The 18,965-nt window shown below is 40.3% G+C and overlaps 1 protein-coding gene across 1 annotated transcript; it reads right to left on the reverse strand.

The window, feature by feature from the left end:
- Positions 1-16,304: 16,304 nt before the first annotated feature.
- Positions 16,305-17,138, reverse strand: LOC135479782 (diaminopimelate epimerase-like). Its single transcript, XM_064759688.1, has one exon. The coding sequence runs from the start codon at positions 17,136-17,138 to the stop codon at positions 16,305-16,307; it is 834 nt and encodes a 277-aa protein (XP_064615758.1).
- Between the last annotated feature and the right edge of the window lie 1,827 nt (positions 17,139-18,965).

An 18,965-nucleotide genomic window follows, 5' to 3' on the forward strand; every position in this document is an offset into this window, starting at 1 on the left:
TGTTATCATGGATTAGAATGGATAAGCAATGATGTTACGTGATATATGTCAACCATAGGGACATCATACGTGAATCCTGGCTGAGAGTACTGTTACGCGTAGAGGAAGTTTAAGGCTGAAAATTAATATTTGTTATATATCTATTTAATTGATTGGTGCTTAACTGCGTGCTCAAGAATTTTTCAGAAAGTTACATTTGTAGTTCAGCGATTTTCATATCTCTACAATGCCTAATGCAAAAAAAAGGTATTTCTCTGTGACTGGAGCCGGATATAAGTTTTCTAGTTTACGACTTATACATCGATTCATGGCATGTTTGGAGCTTTATAAGCCGCATGCTTGCCATATAACAGAAACGGACCAGTAAAATAGAAATGAAAAAAGTAGCCTTACCACTCACATATGTAGTCAGTTTCGCTACTTAAGGTTCAGAGATCAAACGGGCATGTTTGTTCTGTATAAATGGAGAAGGTATACTGTTTGTTCTTGTGTGGAAAACGTCAATAATTAAAGCTTTCTCTCTCCACTTGTTGCATTTGCTTTGGCCGGTTTTATCAGAAAACATGTTAATCAATTCGTTATTATTTGAACTGATTTATAATTGGTGACTGACTACATGCTTGCTTTGACATTACGGACACCTCTTGCTAAAAATAGAGACACTTAACTGTTGCGTTTCTACTACACCTGTGCAGCAGGAGTTCAGGCAAGCCAGTGGTCAAAGACATTGTAGAGAATCTGTAGTGAATCCGGTTACGGACAGCATTACTAGAGGTGAATGTGCAGTGATGTTAATTGAAATATATTTGACGTTACTGGTCTAACTTTACAAGGTACAATAATAGGTTAAAATATTTTAAAAGACATCCATGGCTGCGGTACTGCACAGGTGGCGTTAAGCCATTATTATTCACTTGTGATACTGGGACACTGTGACGACCATTGTGTGCGTTACCTTGCTGAACCATTTAACCAAAGACACAAGGATAACCAGAGCTAAAGAAACCACCGGGAATAGAATCGGTGCTTATCTCGGTGCTTCCGTCAGTCAATTTCCTTCTTCAAGCACAGGGGAGATCAGTGAAATGTCTGACGAATTTAGTTAAATCTCACAAATTTCTTTTCGAAGAACCAAGGTCTCAACAGTCATTCCAAGACCGGCATCTCAAGGTGCAGGTCAGAACGCACAACCTGATTTACTCGGACGTTATGTAGAACTTACGAATATATGAAAATAGGTGTGATATATCATCGGGACGGTCACATACATTTCTGGGTAAATTACATAAAGGGATATCTCTAGCTCAGTCTTCCTCTCTACACAGGGATATAAGTTATGGGTCATATTCAACAAAAACGCACATCACTGAATATGCGTTTTACAAAATCTGACAACTGCTGCTCACAAAATGAATTCAACGAGTTTGTTGATATAAGGCGTAGGTGAGTTTTGAGGGCCATTTAACACTGAGGACTAGACAGACTAATGCGGAAAACCATCTTGATACAAAACATTAATTACAGCTTAACCAGGTCAGCAGCAAATATGAAACTCAATGCTGATTGGCTGATAAACCTCCAAAAATGTCACATTGGGTTACACCTTAATCTTGTTTACCTGAAAAATAATGGAAAACATTACAATTGCAAATATTACATGCACTTAAATATTGGATGTTAACTAAACAGGAGGGTTGACATCTTTATGCCAAATGAACGTGTATTTGTTTCTCCATTGGTAATGTGTCTCCATGACATATCAGAGAGGCTAAGCTGGTGTGTACCGACAACTCAAGGGATTCTAAGCAAGTTAACGTTGACAAACAGCATGTCTAACTAGCTAAATATTTGCTTACGTCCAGAACTGTAAGGTACACATTGACGAGAAAATCAAATTTATAAAAGGGACCGTGATTTGCCAGCTGCATCTGCTAAAACGTCTTGCTAAAAGGTCTTGCAGCTCTCTCTTATAGTTTGTGACTTCGTTTGATTCCTATATTGAAACTATCAGATGCCTGTTTTCTTCGATGTTACCCATGGTAACAGCAGGGCATGACAGACGTAAATATAAGCAAAAGTCGGTTATGAACTAAACGACATTGGTTCTTCTCTGAAGATCACATGCGATAATACCTAGTTATCAATGCAAGAAATTTGAAAGGTGTCAACACAAGAACCACAATCAGAGATCTATCATGGAGATTCCAGAGTCAATCATTCCCTTCAACTTCACCAACTGTAGCACAAGCCTTGCTGAAGTCGGTCAGACAAACATCTCGTTGCGTTCGCTTTTCGGGATCTGTGTCTCAGTGGTGGCCACACCAGCTAATCTTATCGTCATTATCTGCTTGTGGCGAGATCCCGGTTCGGAGGTTTCTGGCTTCTCTACCTACGCTGTCTCAGTGGCGTTCACCGATTTACTGGTAGGTGTAGTTCTCATGCCTGTTAAATTTATTGAAGGGATGTTGACAACGTTGCCCTTGGGACTCGCTGGCTGCATTTTGTGGAGACAAATCGATTTTGGACTGACATCTGTGTCCGTGTTTCTCTTTCTGGCCATGGGTTACGATCGGTACCGTTGTGTGACAGCCCCTCTACAGTATCGTTCTCAGTTTAAGACAACCAAGGCGGCTTGGATATCGGTATTTGTGTGGATAGTAGGCTTTGTTTTATGGACACCGTATTTATTACTGAAAATATTTATGCATCAGGTCAACTGCATTTTGTTTACTTTTGGACCTAATGTTTTAGAAGTAATCCAATTTACTGTAGCCTATTACATTCCCATTTTAGCACTTATTATAATGAACAGTATTTTGATATGGACACTGAACACACGGATTCCCCGATCACAATCGTCAGCAGTCAACAGCCGGCGGACGCCAGATGACATTTCAACGGTGACTGACGTCAATGGGCATCACTCCAGGTCATGTGAACCTGTGACAAATGTGTCCGTAATGGGAGTGAACAGAGGATATGTGGCGAAGAAGAGGCGTTCAGGAATGGCCTCAAATTATAAAATTGTCCTCCTGGTGGTCGTGTTTTGTGTATGTTGGCTGCCATATTGCATCACATGGCCTGCAAATGGGCTGTGTCCCACGTGCATTTCAGAAGAAATCAGATATATTCTTGGATACTTTCCTTATGGACAATCGGCCATTAATCCGTTGATCGTTATTTGCACAAGTCCACAAATTCGTACCAAGCTAGCTCGTGCATGCACTGTGCATTTACGGAAAAAGTAAATACTTTCCCGGTAAGGGTTTTCGCTATTCGCTTGTGGTGATTCATCCATTGTACACGTGATAAGCAATTACTTATGGGAACGAGGAGCTTGAGCCCCCAGGTCCTGTGTTACCCCTTACCAGATGTGTACCCGAGATCAAACACCTCAAGCGATTGCCGATAACCTACTGTGTTAATGACGCCATGTGCTTCATTTTGCGTATTGCCCATTTTCCAGGATCATTCTTGTTGTATTGAAAGATAATGACATTGGGCAGAAGATACCAAACTTTTTGAAATGTCCACACAACGACCCAGGCTGAAACACAAAACAAGTTTTGTGTATCCCTGGAGGAAGACTTTTGGATGTTTCTGGTAGCATCAGTGTTAGATCAATAATATTTGTTCATGACATGTTCTTAGCTCAGTGACATTTACTCAGATGGGGTACCCTAGATGGACAAAGACATGTTCTACATGAAAAATTTTACATATCAGAAATAGAAAGAGCTTTGTAGCTTGTCGCTGCTATTTTCTTAGCACATAGTGATTCCTGGTGGATTAATATATACTGTCTATGTTTGCTTTTTATGAACATTATTTTGAGCTTTTCGTTGTAAGATATGCCAGAATGCAAATGTTTAGATATGTGACATTAGGAAACGCTTAAATACGTTCATTCTACGCACGATTCTCCCCAGGGGGATAAGGAAAGGACCTGGTGCGGTCAGGCGGAGAATCGGCCCCAGAGAGGTACGATAAGAAAGTGCTAATTTCAAAATGCCAGTACAATTCAGTAAATTTCGGAATCAGTAGTATAAGGCTTGGTCGAAGCACACATGAAAATTATAATTTTGTAGAAGAGATGGTTGCTTAGGAATAACCCTTTAAAAATGCACACTCGATCAAAAGTGCAAATTTTTCGTTTAAACGAGGCACTGTGTTTTTTATTTACAGTATGAAGTTTAACGTAAACTAGAAAAATATCTTTACTGAAAGTTTCTTCTGTGTTTTTTTTCTACGTGCTGTCAAAGTTTCGTTGGTTAACATTTGTCTTCATATGTAAAACAACAACTTCATACTGTGATGAGTTTCGTCATGTTTTAGCAAGTGTAAAATCTGTGTTTAGTGCCACGATCTGTCAGGCATTTTCCACAGTACACTGCACTAATAAAGTTACTGTGGAGAAAAGGTTGCATATCGGGTAAAAGTACGAATCTTTGTGCATCTTGTTTTTTATTCTTTGAAAACATGCTTTTGAATGAGTAAGGATGTAGGCCGTCTTGCACTGAATAAGTGTTATCATGGATTAGAATGGATAAGCAATGATGTTACGTGATATATGTCAACCATAGGGACATCATACGTGAATCTTGGCTGAGAGTACTGTTACGCGTAGAGGAAGTTTAAGGCTGAAAATTAATATTTGTTATATATCTATTTAATTGATTGGTGCTTAACTGCGTGCTCAAGAATTTTTCAGAAAGTTACATTTGTAGTTCAGCGATTTTCATAACTCTACAATGCCTAATGCAAAAAAAAGGTATTTCTCTGTGACTGGAGCCGGATATAAGTTTTCTAGTTTACGACTTATACATCGATTCAGCGCATGTTTGGAGCTTTATAAGCCGCATGCTTGCCATATAACAGAAACGGACCAGTAAAATAGAAATGATAAAAGTAGCCTTACGAGTGTGTGTCAGCAGCCGTCACTCACAGATGTAGTCAGTTTCGCTACTTAAGGTTCAGAGATCAAACGGGCATGTTTGTTCTGTATAAATGGAGAAGGTATACTGTTTGTTCTTGTGTGGAAAACGTCAATAATTAAAGCTTTTTCTCTCTACTTGTTGCATTTGCTTTGGCCAGTTTTATCAGAAAACATGTTAATCAATTCGTTATTATTTGAACTGATTTATAATTGGTGACTGACTACATGTTTGCTTTGACATTACGGACACCTCTTGCTGAAAACAGAGACACTTAACTGTTGCGTTTCTGCTACACCTGTGCAGCAGGAGTTCAGGCAAGCCAGTGGTCAAAGACATTGTAGAGAATCTGTAGTGAATCCGGTTACGGACAGCATTACTAGAGGTGAATGTGCAGTGATGTTAATTGAAATACATTTGACGTTACTGGTTTAACTTTACAAGGTACATTAATAGGTTAAAATATTTTAAAAGACATCCATGGCTGCGGTACTGCACAGGTGGCGTTAAGCCATTATTATTCACTTGTGATACTGGGACACTGTGACGACCATTGTGTGCGTTACCTTGCTGAACCATTTAACCAAAGACACAAGGATAACCAGAGCTAAAGAAACCACCGGGAATTCTTTTCGAAAAACCAAGGTCTCAACAGCCGTTCCAAGACCGGCATCTCAAGGTGCAGGTCAGAACGCACAACCTGATTTACTCGGACGTTATGTAGAACTTACTAATATATGAAAATAGGTGTGATATATCATCGGGACGGTCACATACATTTCTGGGTAAATTACATAAAGGGATATCTCTAGCTCAGTCTTCCTCTCTACGCAGGGATATAAGTTATGGGTCATATTCAACAAAAACGCACACCACTGAAGATGCGTTTTAGGAAATCTGACAACTGCTGCTCATAAAAGTAATTCAACGAGTTTGTTGATATAAGGCGGAGGTGAGTTTTGAGGACCATTTAACACTGAGGACTAGACAGACTAATGCGGAAAACCATCTTGATACGAAACATTAATTACACCTTAACCAGGTCAGCAGCAAATATGAAACTCAATGCTGATTGGCTGATAAACCTCCAAAAATATCAGATTGGGTTACCCCTATATCTTCGTTTACCATAAAAGTAATGGAAAACATTACCATTGCAAATATTACATGCACTTAAATATTGGATGTCAACTAAACAGGAGGGTTGACATCTTTATGCCAAATGAACGTGTGTTTGTTTCTCCATTGGTAATGTGTTTAACGGAAAAGAGAGATGCCAGGATGGTGTGTACCGACAACTAATGTATAAAGCAGAGTAAGCAAGATATAGTTTATAAATAGCATGTGAATCTAGCTAAATATTTGCTTACGACCAGAACTGCAAGGTACATATTGACCAGCAAATCAAACTTATATACGGAACCGTGAATTTGTCGACTGCGTCTGCTCAAACGTCTCCATGGGAATGGGTTAAGTTCTCCAGTTCAGCTTTCACTGAGCCGTATGTAAGGTGTGAAAACAGATTTAAAACGTCTTGCAGATCGGGAAATATAGTTTGTGACCTTGCTTGATTCCTTATATTGAAACTATCGGGTGCCTCCTTTCTTCGATGTTACCCATGGTAAGAGCTGGATATGACAGATGTAAACATAAGCAAAAGTCGGTTCTGAACTAAACGACATTGGTTCTTCTCTGAGGATCACATGCGATAATACCTAGTTATCAATTCAAGAAATTTGAAAGGTGTCAACACAAGAACCACAATCAGAGATCTATCATGGAGATTCCAGCGTCAATCATTCCCTTCAACTTCACCAACTGTAGCACAAGCCTTGCTGAAGTCGGTCAGACAAACATCTCGTTGCGTTCGCTTTTCGCGATCTGTGTCTCAGTGGTGGCCACACCAGCTAATCTTATCGTCATTGCCTGCTTGTGGCGAGACCCCGGTTCGGAGGTTTCTGGCTTTTCTACCTACGCTGTCTCAGTGGCGTTCACCGATTTACTGGTAGGTGTAGTCCTTATGCCTCTTAGATTCATTGGAGCGATTTCGACAACCTGGCCCTTTGGACTCGCTGGCTGCATTTTGTGGAGATATATCGATTTTGGGCTTATTTCTGTGTCCATGTTCCTCTTTCTGGCCATGGGTTACGATCGGTACCGTTGTGTGACAGCCCCTCTACAGTATCGTTCTCACTTTAAGACAACCCATGCGGCTTGGATATCTGTATTTGTGTGGATAGTAGGCTTTGTTTTATGGACACCGTATTTATTACTGAAAATATTTATGCATCAGGTCAACTGCATTTTGTTTACTTTTGGACCTAATGTTTTAGAAGTAATCCAATTTACTGTAGCCTATTACATTCCCATTTTGGCACTTATTATAATGAATAGTATTTTGATATGGACACTGAACACACGAATTCCCCGATCACAATCGTCAACAGCCAACAGCCGGCGGACGCCAGATGACATTTGAACAGTGACTGACGTCATTGGGCATCACTCCAGGTCATGTGAACCTGTGGCGAATGTGTCCGTAATGGGAGTGAACAGAGGATATGTGGCGAAGAAGAGGCGTTCAGGAATGGCCTCAAATTATAAAATTGTCCTCCTGGTGGTCGTGTTTTGTGTATGTTGGCTGCCATATTGCATCGCATGGCCTGCAAATGGGCTGTGTCCCACGTGCATTTCAGAAGAAATCAGATATATTTTTGGATACTTTCCTTATGGACAATCGGCCATTAATCCGTTGATCGTTATTTGCACAAGTCCATAAATTCGTACCAAGCTAGCTCGTGCATGCACTGTGCATTTATGGAAAAAGTAAATACTTTCCCGGTAAGGGTTTTAGCTATTCGCTTGAGGTGATTCATCCATTGTACTCGTGATAAGCAATTACTTATGAGAATGAGGAGCTTGAACCCCCAGGTCCTGTGTTACCCCTTACCAGATGTGTACCCGAGATCAAACAACTCAAGCGATTGCCGATAACCTACTGTGCTAATGACGCCATATGCTTCATTTTGCGTATTGCCCTTTTTCGAGGATCATTCTTGTTGTATTGAAAGATAATGACATTGGGCAGAAGATACCAAACTTTTTGAAATGTCCACACAACGACCCAGGCTGAAACACAAAACAAGTTTTGTGTATCCCTAGAGGAAGACTTTTGGATGTTTCTGGTAGCATCAGTGTTAGATCAATAATACTTTTTCATGACATGTTCTTAGCTCAGTGACATTTACTCAGATGGGGTACCCTAGATGGACAAAGACATGTTCTACATGAAAAATTTTACATATCAGAAATAGAAAGAGCTTTGTAGCTTGTCGCTGCTATTTTCTTAGCACATAGTGATTCCTGGTGGATTAATATATACTGTCTATGTTTGCTTTTTATGAACATTATTTTGAGCTTTTCGTTGTAAGATATGCCAGAATGCAAATGTTTAGATATGTGACATTAGGAAACGCTTAAATACGTTCATTCTACGCACGATTCTCCCCAGGGGGATAAGGAAAGGACCTGGTGCGGTCAGGCGGAGAATCGGCCCCAGAGAGGTACGATAAGAAAGTGCTAATTTCAAAATGCCAGTACAATTCAGTAAATTTCGGAATCAGTAGTATAAGACTTGGTCGAAGCACACATGAAAATTATAATTTTGTAAAAGAGATGGTTGCTTAGGAATAACCCTTTAAAAATGCACACTCGATCAAAGGTGGAAATTTTTCGTTTAAACGAGGCACTGTGTTTTTTATTTACAGTATGAAGATTAACGTTAACTAGAAAAATATCTTTACTGAAAGTTTCTTCTGTGTTTTTTTTTCTACGTGCTGTCAAAGTTTCGTTGGTTAACATTTGTCTTCATATGTAAAACAAAAGCTTCATAATGTGATGAGTTTCGTCATGTTTTAGCAAGTGTAAAATCTGTGTTTAGTGCCACGATCTGTCAGGCATTTTCCACAGTACACTGCACTAATAAAGTTACTGTGGAGAAAAGGTTGCATATCGGGTAAAAGCACGAATCTTTGTACATCTTGTTGTTTTTTTTCTTTGAAAAGATGCCTTGGAATGAGTAAGGATGTAGGCCGTCTTGCATTGAATAAGTGTTATCATGGATTAGAATGGATAAGCAATGATGTTACGTGATATATGGCAACCATAGGGACATCATACGTGAATCCTGGCTGAGAGTACTGTTACGCGTAGAGGAAGTTTAAGGCTGAAAATTAATATTTGTTATATATCTATTTAATTGATTGGTGCTTAACTGCGTGCTCAAGAATTTTTCAGAAAGTTACATTTGTAGTTCAGCGATTTTCATAACTCTACAATGCCTAATGCAAAAAAAAGGGTATTTCTCTGTTACTGGAGCCGGATATAGGTTTTTTATTTTTTTTGTTTTTTTGATTGGTGTTTTACGCCGTACTCAAGAATATTTCACTTATACGACGGCGGCCAGCATTATGGTGGGTGGAAACCGGGCAGAACCCGGGGGAAACCCACGTCCATCCGCAGGTAGCTGACAGACCTTCCCACATACGGCCGGAGAGAAGGCCAGCATGAGCTGGATTTGAACTCACATCGACCGCATTGGTGAGAGACTCCTGGGTCATTACGCTGCGCTAGCGCGCTAACCAACTGAGCCACGGAGGCCCCTCAGGATGTAAGTTTTCTAGTTTACGACTTATACATCGATTCAGCGCATGTTTGGAGCTTTATAAGCCGCATGCTTGCCATATAACAGAAACGGACCAGTAAAATAGAAATGAAAAATGTAGCCTTAAGAGTGTGTGTCAGCAGCCGTCACTCACAGATGTAGTCAGTTTCGCTACTTAAGGTTCACAGATCAAACGGGCATGTTTGTTCTGTATAAATGGAGAAGGTATACTGTTTGTTCTTGTGTGGAAAACGTCAATAATTAAAGCTTTCTCTCTCTGCTTGTTGCATTTGCTTTGGCCAGTTTTATCAGAAAACATGTTAATCAATTCGTTATTATTTGAACTGATTTATAATTGGTGACTGACTACATGTTTGCTTTGACATTACGGACACCTCTTGCTAAAAATAGAGACACTTAACTGTTGCGTTTCTACTACACCTGTGCAGCAGGAATTCAGGCAAGCCAGTGATCAAAGACATTGTAGAGAATCTGTAGTGAATCCGGTTACGGACAGCATTACTAGAGGTGAATGTGCAGTGATGTTAATTGAAATATATTTGACGTTACTGGTCTAACTTTACAAGGTACATTAATAGGTTAAAATATTTTAAAAGACACCCATGGCTGCGGTACTGCACAGGTGGCGTTAAGCCATTATTATTCACTCGTGATACTGGGACACTGTGACGACCATTGTGTGCGTTACCTTGCTGAATCATTTAACCAAAGACACAAGGATAACCAGAGCTAAAGAAACCACCGGGATTAGAATCAGTGCTTATCTCGGTGCTTCCGTCAGTCAATTTCCGTCTTCAATGGAGAAGATCAGTGAAATGACTGACGAATTTAGTTAAATCTCACAAATTTCTCTTTGAAGAACCAAGGTCTCAACAGCCATTCCAAGACCGGCATCTCAAGGTGCAGGTCAGAACGCACAACCTGATTTACTCGGAAGTTATGTAGAACTTACGAATATATGAAAATAGGTGTGATATGTCATCGGGACGGTCACATACATTTCTGGGTAAATTACATAAAGGGATATCTCTAGCTCAGTCTTCCTCTCTACGCAGGGATATAAGTTATGGGTCATATTCAACAAAAACGCACATCACTGAAGATGCGTTTTAGGAAAACTGCTGCCCACAAAAGTACTTCAACGAGTTTGTTGATATAAGGCGGAGGTGAGTTTTGAGGACCATTTAACACTGAGGTCTAGACAGACTAATGCGGAAAACCATCTTGATACGAAACATTAATTACACCTTAACCAGGTCAGCAGCAAATATGAAACTCAATGCTGATTGGCTGATAAACCTCCAAAAATGTAACATTGGGTTACCCCTTAATCTTGTTTACCTCAAAAATAATGGAAAACATTACTATTGCAAATATTACATGCACTTAAATATTGGATGTTAACTAAACAGGAGGGTTGACATCTTTATGCCAAATGAACGTATGTTTGTTTCTCCATTGTTAATGTGTCTGCATGACATATCAGAGAGGCCAAGCTGGTGCGTACCGACAACTCAAGTGAGTGTAAGCAAGTTAACGTTGACAAACAGCATGTTTAACTGGCTAAATATTTGCATACGACCAGAACTGTAAGGTACATATTGACGAGAAAATCAAATTTATAAAAGGGATCGTGATTTGTCGGCTGCATCTGCTAAAACGTCTTGCTAAAAGGTCTTGCAACTCTCTCTTATAGTTTGTGACTTCGTTTGATTCCTATATTGAAACTATCAGGTGCCCGTTTTCTTCGACGTTACCCATGGTAAGAGCAGGATATAACAGACGTAAACATAAGCAAAAGTCGGTTATGAACTAAACGACATTGGTTCTTCTCTGAAGATCACATGCGAGAATACCTAGTTATCAATGCAAGAAATTTGAAAGGTGTCAACACAAGAACCACAATCAGAGATCTATCATGGAGATTCCAGCGTCAATCACTCCCTTCAACTTTACCAACTGTAGCACAAACCTTGCTGAAGTCGGTCAGATAAATATCACCTTGCGTCCGATTTTCGCGAGCGAAGTTGCTCAGGCTGACCTCTCTGTTCCTGTGTGGCATCAAATTTACACTGTCTGTGTCTCAGTGGTGGCCACACCAGCTAATCTTATCGTCATTGCCTGCTTGTGGCGAGATCCCGGTTCGGAGGTTTCTGGCTTCTCTACCTACGCTGTCTCAGTGGCGTTCACCGATTTACTGGTAGGTGTAGTTCTTATGCCTCTTAGATTTATTAAAGGGATGTTGACAACCTGGCCCTTTGGACTCACTGGCTGCATTTTGTGGAGACAAATCGATTTTGGACTGACTTCTGTGTCCGTGTTTCTCTTTCTAGCCATGGGTTACGATCGGTACCGTTGTGTGACAGCCCCTCTACAGTATCGTTCTCAGTTTAAGACAACCAAGGCGGCTTGGATATCGGTATTTGTGTGGATAGTAGGCTTTGTTTTATGGACACCGTATTTATTGCTGAAAATATTGATGCATCAGGTCAACTGCATTTTATTTACTTTTGGACCTAATTTTTTAGAGGTTATCCAATTTACTGTAGCCTATTACATTCCCATTTTTGCACTTATTATAATGAACAGTATTTTGATATGGACACTGAACACACGATTTCCCCGATCACAATCGTCAGCAGCCAACAGCCGGCGGACGCCAGCTGACATTTCAACGGTGACTGACGTCATTGGGCATCACTCCAGGCCATGTGAACCTGTGACGAGTGTGTCCGTAATGGTGTCAAAGAAGAAACATTCTAAAATGACCTCCATTTATAAGATCGTTATCCTGGTTGTCGTTTTCTCTGTGTGTTGGCTGCCATATTGCATCACGTGGCTATTGGATGGACTGTGTCGCATGTGCATATCGGGTGGGGTCAGACAATTTTGTGCACTCCTCACCTATGGACAGTCCGCCATTAATCCGTTGATCGTCATCTGCACAAGTCACCAAATCCGCTCCAAGATAGCCCGCACATGTGTAAAGCGAACAACGTAAATACCGATCAGAGCTGGATCGGTTCAACACTTTTATTGCCGTATATACATCTCATGATCAAGCATTGATTACCGACGGAATGTAACGAGGTTATAACGTTTGTCCGCCTGTTGTCTTTAACTGTAAAGGCGGAGAAAAAGTTAAAATGAAGTAAGCTTCATACAGAAAGAACGTCAAAAGTTATTTGTAAATATGGTTATCAATAATTTTCCGATTTTTCCTCACGGAGAAAAGAACATGTTAAAATAAATTTGTATCTTGACATTTGGGACCACCTCTTGGTACATATAGTCTTTCCGTAATAAAGTCCTAAGTAAGGATGCGACTCATGTCCAGTTAATATATTTGGGCTTGCTTTTGGGTTTTCCTTCGGTAGAATGTTTTTAACCAATATTTTGATCATATTTATTATAACAACATTTTCCTTGTCATAATTCAGATTTTAAGCATGTGTCTATATATAAACAACAAATTTACATTCAGACAAATTTATTATACATGCATCACATCAAAATATGGAACATTTTTATGGAAAAAAAACACACACATACCAAAAAAGTGGTCCCAAACATCCACCATACAAAAATTATGTCCTTTTCGTCCGTTAAAAAATATTGAAAAAAATATTTCAGATCATATTTACGAAAAACTTTTCATGCCTTTTCATCTGAAATTTGCAATCATTTGAACACGATGAATATAATGCCCCCAGCCCCTGTACGCCAATGAAAAATTCTAAAGACATATGTAAAGGTGATTTTTAGACATACTGTTCAGCATTCTTTCCGCTATCGCTTGCTTCTTCTTGGTGTTCAGTTTCACATAAATATGAAACATTTAGATGATACATTCGGATACAAACTGCATCTACACTTTGATTTGACTTGAATGTCAGACCATTTTTACCACATATTTACGCATTACTATATACGATGGTATCAAAATTTTATTCAGATAAAATAGTTCGACTTCGTGTAAATTGAAGAGAGCAGACACATTACAACGCTACAAGTCAGAGGATGGTATTGTAATAAAAGTTATTTAAATTAGTTCTGATGTAAACCAGTGAGATGTAAGCAGTGTCTTGATAGTCTTCTTTAGGGAATCGACATATTCTAGACCAATATAGAGTCGCGAGTTCGAATCCAGATTCTGTCTGCTTTCACAACAGCCGGATTGACAATAATTACTGAGGTTAAATACATGAATCCAGTCCTTATTTTATCAGCAGCGGCTCTGAAGTAGTTGACTCGCCAGGAAGTACCTGGGGTAGGGCAATGTTTTTTTCGTTTATATTTATGTACTTAAATATCATCTGGAAGTGTATTAAAAGTAACATTTAATTGCTGAATTAACTTATGCTTGTTTCGCCAAAATGAATGCCTGTAAAGAAACAATAGTTCTAAGCTGTTGTCCACATACCATAGTTGAATAGCGGGTTGCTAGAGAGCCTAATGGTGTAACGTTATGCACTTAGTGTTTGGTTACGACCTTATCTACACAAGGTCAAGGTCATTAAGCTATACAATATCAGCAGCATATGTTAATAGCTCTTTACTGAAATGAATTCTACGGCTCTGCTTTGACTGCCTTGTGTCAAGGGAAATGTTACCGCTCCGTTTTCACTCTCTATGCTGTAGTTTTATATCATATGACTGCGAAACCAGGATTCTGATTGTTTGACTGAGCACCCCGAAGGCCTGGTCCCCTTGCATTTGCTGAAGGTGAATGTTTATTGAATGTGACAACACAGCATTTTGAGTAATTCTAGACCAGTGATGTCTAATAAATTGCCACAACACTACTGCCTTTTTACCATATCCTTACAATTATTGATTCATGGAAAGGCTTATTAAACATATGTAGGCCTCTTTCTTTACTCATACAAAAATACGTTCCCAATAAAGAACTACTAAGATTTCAACTAGGATGTATGAACATGGAGATAGAATAGAAGGAGAAACAATTATGAGGCTTCAAAGTGTTCGGTGTAGGTTACCGACACCGTGGGGGTGCGGGGGGGGGGGGGTGCCGCTCTCTGTCGTGACAGGAGATCAGAGCTCTCAGGCTTGGTCAGGGCTTGACGCAAGCGCTCTCGCGAGGCTGTCGAACAGCCAGGACACGTGTTTTGATAGACTTAAGTCAAGCTCGCGGACATTTGCCGACAGCTCCTGTAATTTTGTGTACTTCAGTTTGTGGGTTTCACACGAGCAAAGGCAGAATATACACGTAGATGTGTAATATTAAAGTTTTTATTAAAGTCATGTGACTTGTTGATGGTTCTTTAATTAGCGTTTATGCCCACTATGCAATAAGAAACAAAATCTCCAGAAATTATAGGGTCTATATGGTTACAAATGTTGATCTACAGTTACTGAATTTAATGGATTTATCAGCTTATTGTAAAAGATTCAGTAAATCTGATAATTTACATGTTTGTGGTCGATGCATTCCTACGGGTTTCTTTAATTCGGTTTGGAACAACGTGCAGTTTACATCAAAACGTGACAAGACTGCATGAAGCCTTTTCATAACTCAATAGACAAGCATGCGTTGGGCGGGTCAGTCAATCGTAACCAGGCCGAGTAGTGCTCCATATTCTACCTCCATGATATGAATGTATGTTTTTGCTTTTACTTTGTATTTAACAGTTTTTTAGCCATAAGTCATTAGGTGTGTTCATGTACTGTTTTTTCTTGCTGGAGGGCGAGTCCATGTCGCCAAAGTCCTGCCACCACTAAAGCATTACGCCGAAGACACCAGATTTGACACCGAACTCTGTGGCATTATACTGACACCGGGCAAACTAGTCTTGCTTCCTTGCTCTAATTGCTTGTACCATTTTTAAAGTCCTTGGTATGACCCACCTCGGATTTGATCCTAACGTTCTAATCATTACGCCACGAAGCAGTTCATTGCTGACATGAAGGCGGTTCTGAATGAGACAGGAAGTGAATCAATGATTGATTGATTGATTATTGCTTAATTTATTTATTTATTTGATTAATGATTTACCCCGTACTGAAGAATATTTCGCCTATACAACACCGGCCAGCATTATGGTGGTAGGCAACCGATAAAACTACGACCAGATTATGGCTTAACGCTATTTCGGCAACATTGTTGCCATATGGTGGAGTGGACAGACTATAACTGGAATAAACCGCCCAGTTTGACCAGATGTTAGACAAAACGTCAGGCTGTATCCGTGACATCGGCAGTGGATGCAAACAGGGGATAATGTAGAACCAAACAGCTTAGTAGTGGTGACGCCAACGTTCATCGCAATAGAAGAAGGCTTTTACTATTTCGTTTTTGGAACTGACTTCATTCAATGGCATTTAGAAGATGAGTTAGATAACATAGCAAATATATAGATCACAACTTCTGTTTTTTTTCAGTGAGAATCGTTGTGGTATAGGTGCTAATACCGTTATGGAATTGTAATTCAATGGTGAAATCAATAAATCGACCATTTATCCCTTGTCTGTATGTTTACCTTTGGGAAAAGTCGTCTGTCACACCATAACCATGTATAACCTTTTAATCGATCACTGGGTTAATGGTATAAACAAACCATTCTATGATATCAAGGCAAGCTGAGCAGATTGTTCTCCCCGGATATAAAATCTACCTGTCAATTATTTATGTGATCCTTTAGACAATTTTTCATTTGTTCAGTCCATTAGAGATCACGCAACACTCCTTCGAACACGTGACATGCAGGACCAATTAGATACACATCTGAGAATTTCCTCTCACCCACGCGCAAAGCCGTCACCGTTAGTGTCCCAAGACGAACTTTGACATTAACTTTCACTGACGTCGGTTCAGTGAACGCTGACCGTCGACTTACCGTAACAAGCGCAGCGCCAGTGGCGCCAGTTCCACACGCCAGCGTCTCGCCGTTGACGCCGCACTCGTAACTTCGCATGGAAATCTCACTCGTTTTTTCGGGGCAAGTTTGGACGTAAGCTTTGACAAATCCCTCTTTGTGTCCGGTGTCATATATTTTCCGAAGTTCATCGCCATCCTGCTGAACGTCAACGCTCTCAAGGTCGTCAAAGTATGCAACGAAGGTTAAGGTGCCGGTAAAAATCTGATAATTATTGTTTACCACTCTATCAATCCCCCGGTCTATGTCTTTCATCTTAAGATGCACCAGGCCAGACTGACTGTCCACACGGCCAACGTGTTCTCCGTCGCATGCACAGAACGTAACATCCTCGTCTGCCGAAGCCAGGCCAAGCTGAATTGCAAACTTCACAGCACAACGCCCACCGTTCCCGCATAACCCACCTACCCGTCCATCGCTACAGTGGTACACAAACTCAAAAACACAGTAACGGTGCTGGGCATTCTCACAAGAACGGATCTCGACCAACCCGTCCGCACCAATCCCAGTTCTAGGCTCGCACAATCTGACGACAAAAGTTTCTTGAGAGACGTCTATCCGCCTGTCTCTGTTGTCCATAAATATAAAGTTGTTTCCCAAAGCGTTGTACTTTGAAAATTCCATTGTCTGTACCCGCCAGCAACTGTTCATTCAGTAAAATCTGTTTTCAGAAGTCCCGACGTGGAGCGCTAATTACAAATATCTATCTGTATGTGTCATGACCTACATTTCATTCGCAAGGCGTGTAAAGTAATCTTATAAACACGATACTAGAGACTTTATTGTGTACATTATATATCTCCACTACGTTATTGTCAGCACGCTACGCATGACCGCGCATAAAGTGCTATTTCAGTTCGTTACGCTACCAGCGCACGGATTAACAAAGTGTTGCTCATCTCTCACGCCGTCCAATCAGAATCGATTCTGTATGCAATGAAGCCATGGTGATTCCTACTACTTCATTTATTTTCCTGTAACCGGGTTGGGCTACATTAGACACAGTGGGTACCCTACTTAAAATACAAAGTCCATTTCTCCGTTTGAATTGCTATATTCAAGGGGAAAATTATAGCGGAGGGAAAACAGTGGCTTCAGGCTGTAATGTCACTGTAATATAAAGACACAAGTGTCAGCTCTGATTTTTGTGCAGAATATTTACAGTGTATACAAATCTCACAATATGATAAGTCTTACAGTGTATCGGAATATTACAGTGTAACGTAGCACCCACAGGGAGAACATCACAACATTACTGTAACCTTGACAACATACAACATCTAAATCTGTCAAATACACATCCCCACATATCTTAAACGTGTCCACTCAGCAACAGCAATAACCGCACGTTCATGACTTCAATTTCCGTAGCAAAAGAGACCAGTATGGCGTATGAACATGCGCACATGTGAAGCGTATTATATGTACACCTTTGAACAGCTTTGAGACAGACTCGTCACATATCATTATCCAACAACAACGCCCTGCTGGCAGACTAAGGAATTAGCCAAATTTACACAACTTGCCTTCCGTAAGTCGTAGTCTCAGTGAAGAAGCACTAGATAAAAGAGCAACATCCTGCAACAAGGAGTAACATTACACGTACATGCACCCTAAGGACTGCTTCGTCGTCATATGACTGAAAAATTGTTAAATATAAGCGTCGAGTCCGACATTCATATACCATTCGTAGTCCGTAAAAGGCGTTCCAAGTCGATAATCGCAAGATCCATTTCCAAAACAACGTTTAACACTAACTCCCAAAGACAAAGGTATGTAAGAAATTATACGAATAAGAAATAAAGCCGGTAACACACAAGAGAGAAGCGGTCATCAGTTTTCAATGATGGTTACACTGGGCAACCAGCGCCATCTATTTTGTTAAATACCATGTACGTGATAGATATGTACATAGGGATAACAGCGCCGCCTATGTGGTTGATCACAATGCAGATCGCTAGAGATTCTGAACGCTCTGTCCATGCCTGCCAACAAGAGTGTTATACTCAATGTAAAATTTGAGAAACTTAAAATGAAGGCGTTTGATGGAGTATCCTTGACAAACTAGTTTTTGAACTACCAACTTGTGACGCAGATTGAAGTCATCACAATTAACGGAAGATCTGACAAATGCTACAAGGCGAGATATGTATACGCCATATGCCACACGGCCTTTGGTATATTGCTATCTAAATAAGGATAATTTACAATATCAAAATTGAAATTATCCCTGGTTATGGAGGTCATTGCTCACAGGCCACCTTAGATTTGCTCCACCATCACCGTCGTATGGTCAGCATCAAACAGCAAATCGCTTCTTTAACGCCACGATGTCTTGACGAGTTGGTCTATGGTCAGTGTGCGTGCTTTTTTTGCAGGGCAGAGGCGGAACTGACTAGTGGCGCCCTCACGGGCTGCTAACACTATTGTAAGGGGAGATAACGCATATAC

This window comes from Liolophura sinensis, chromosome 12 (genome assembly GCF_032854445.1).
Source record: "Liolophura sinensis isolate JHLJ2023 chromosome 12, CUHK_Ljap_v2, whole genome shotgun sequence".
In the NCBI taxonomy this organism is placed as follows: domain Eukaryota; kingdom Metazoa; phylum Mollusca; class Polyplacophora; order Chitonida; family Chitonidae; genus Liolophura; species Liolophura sinensis.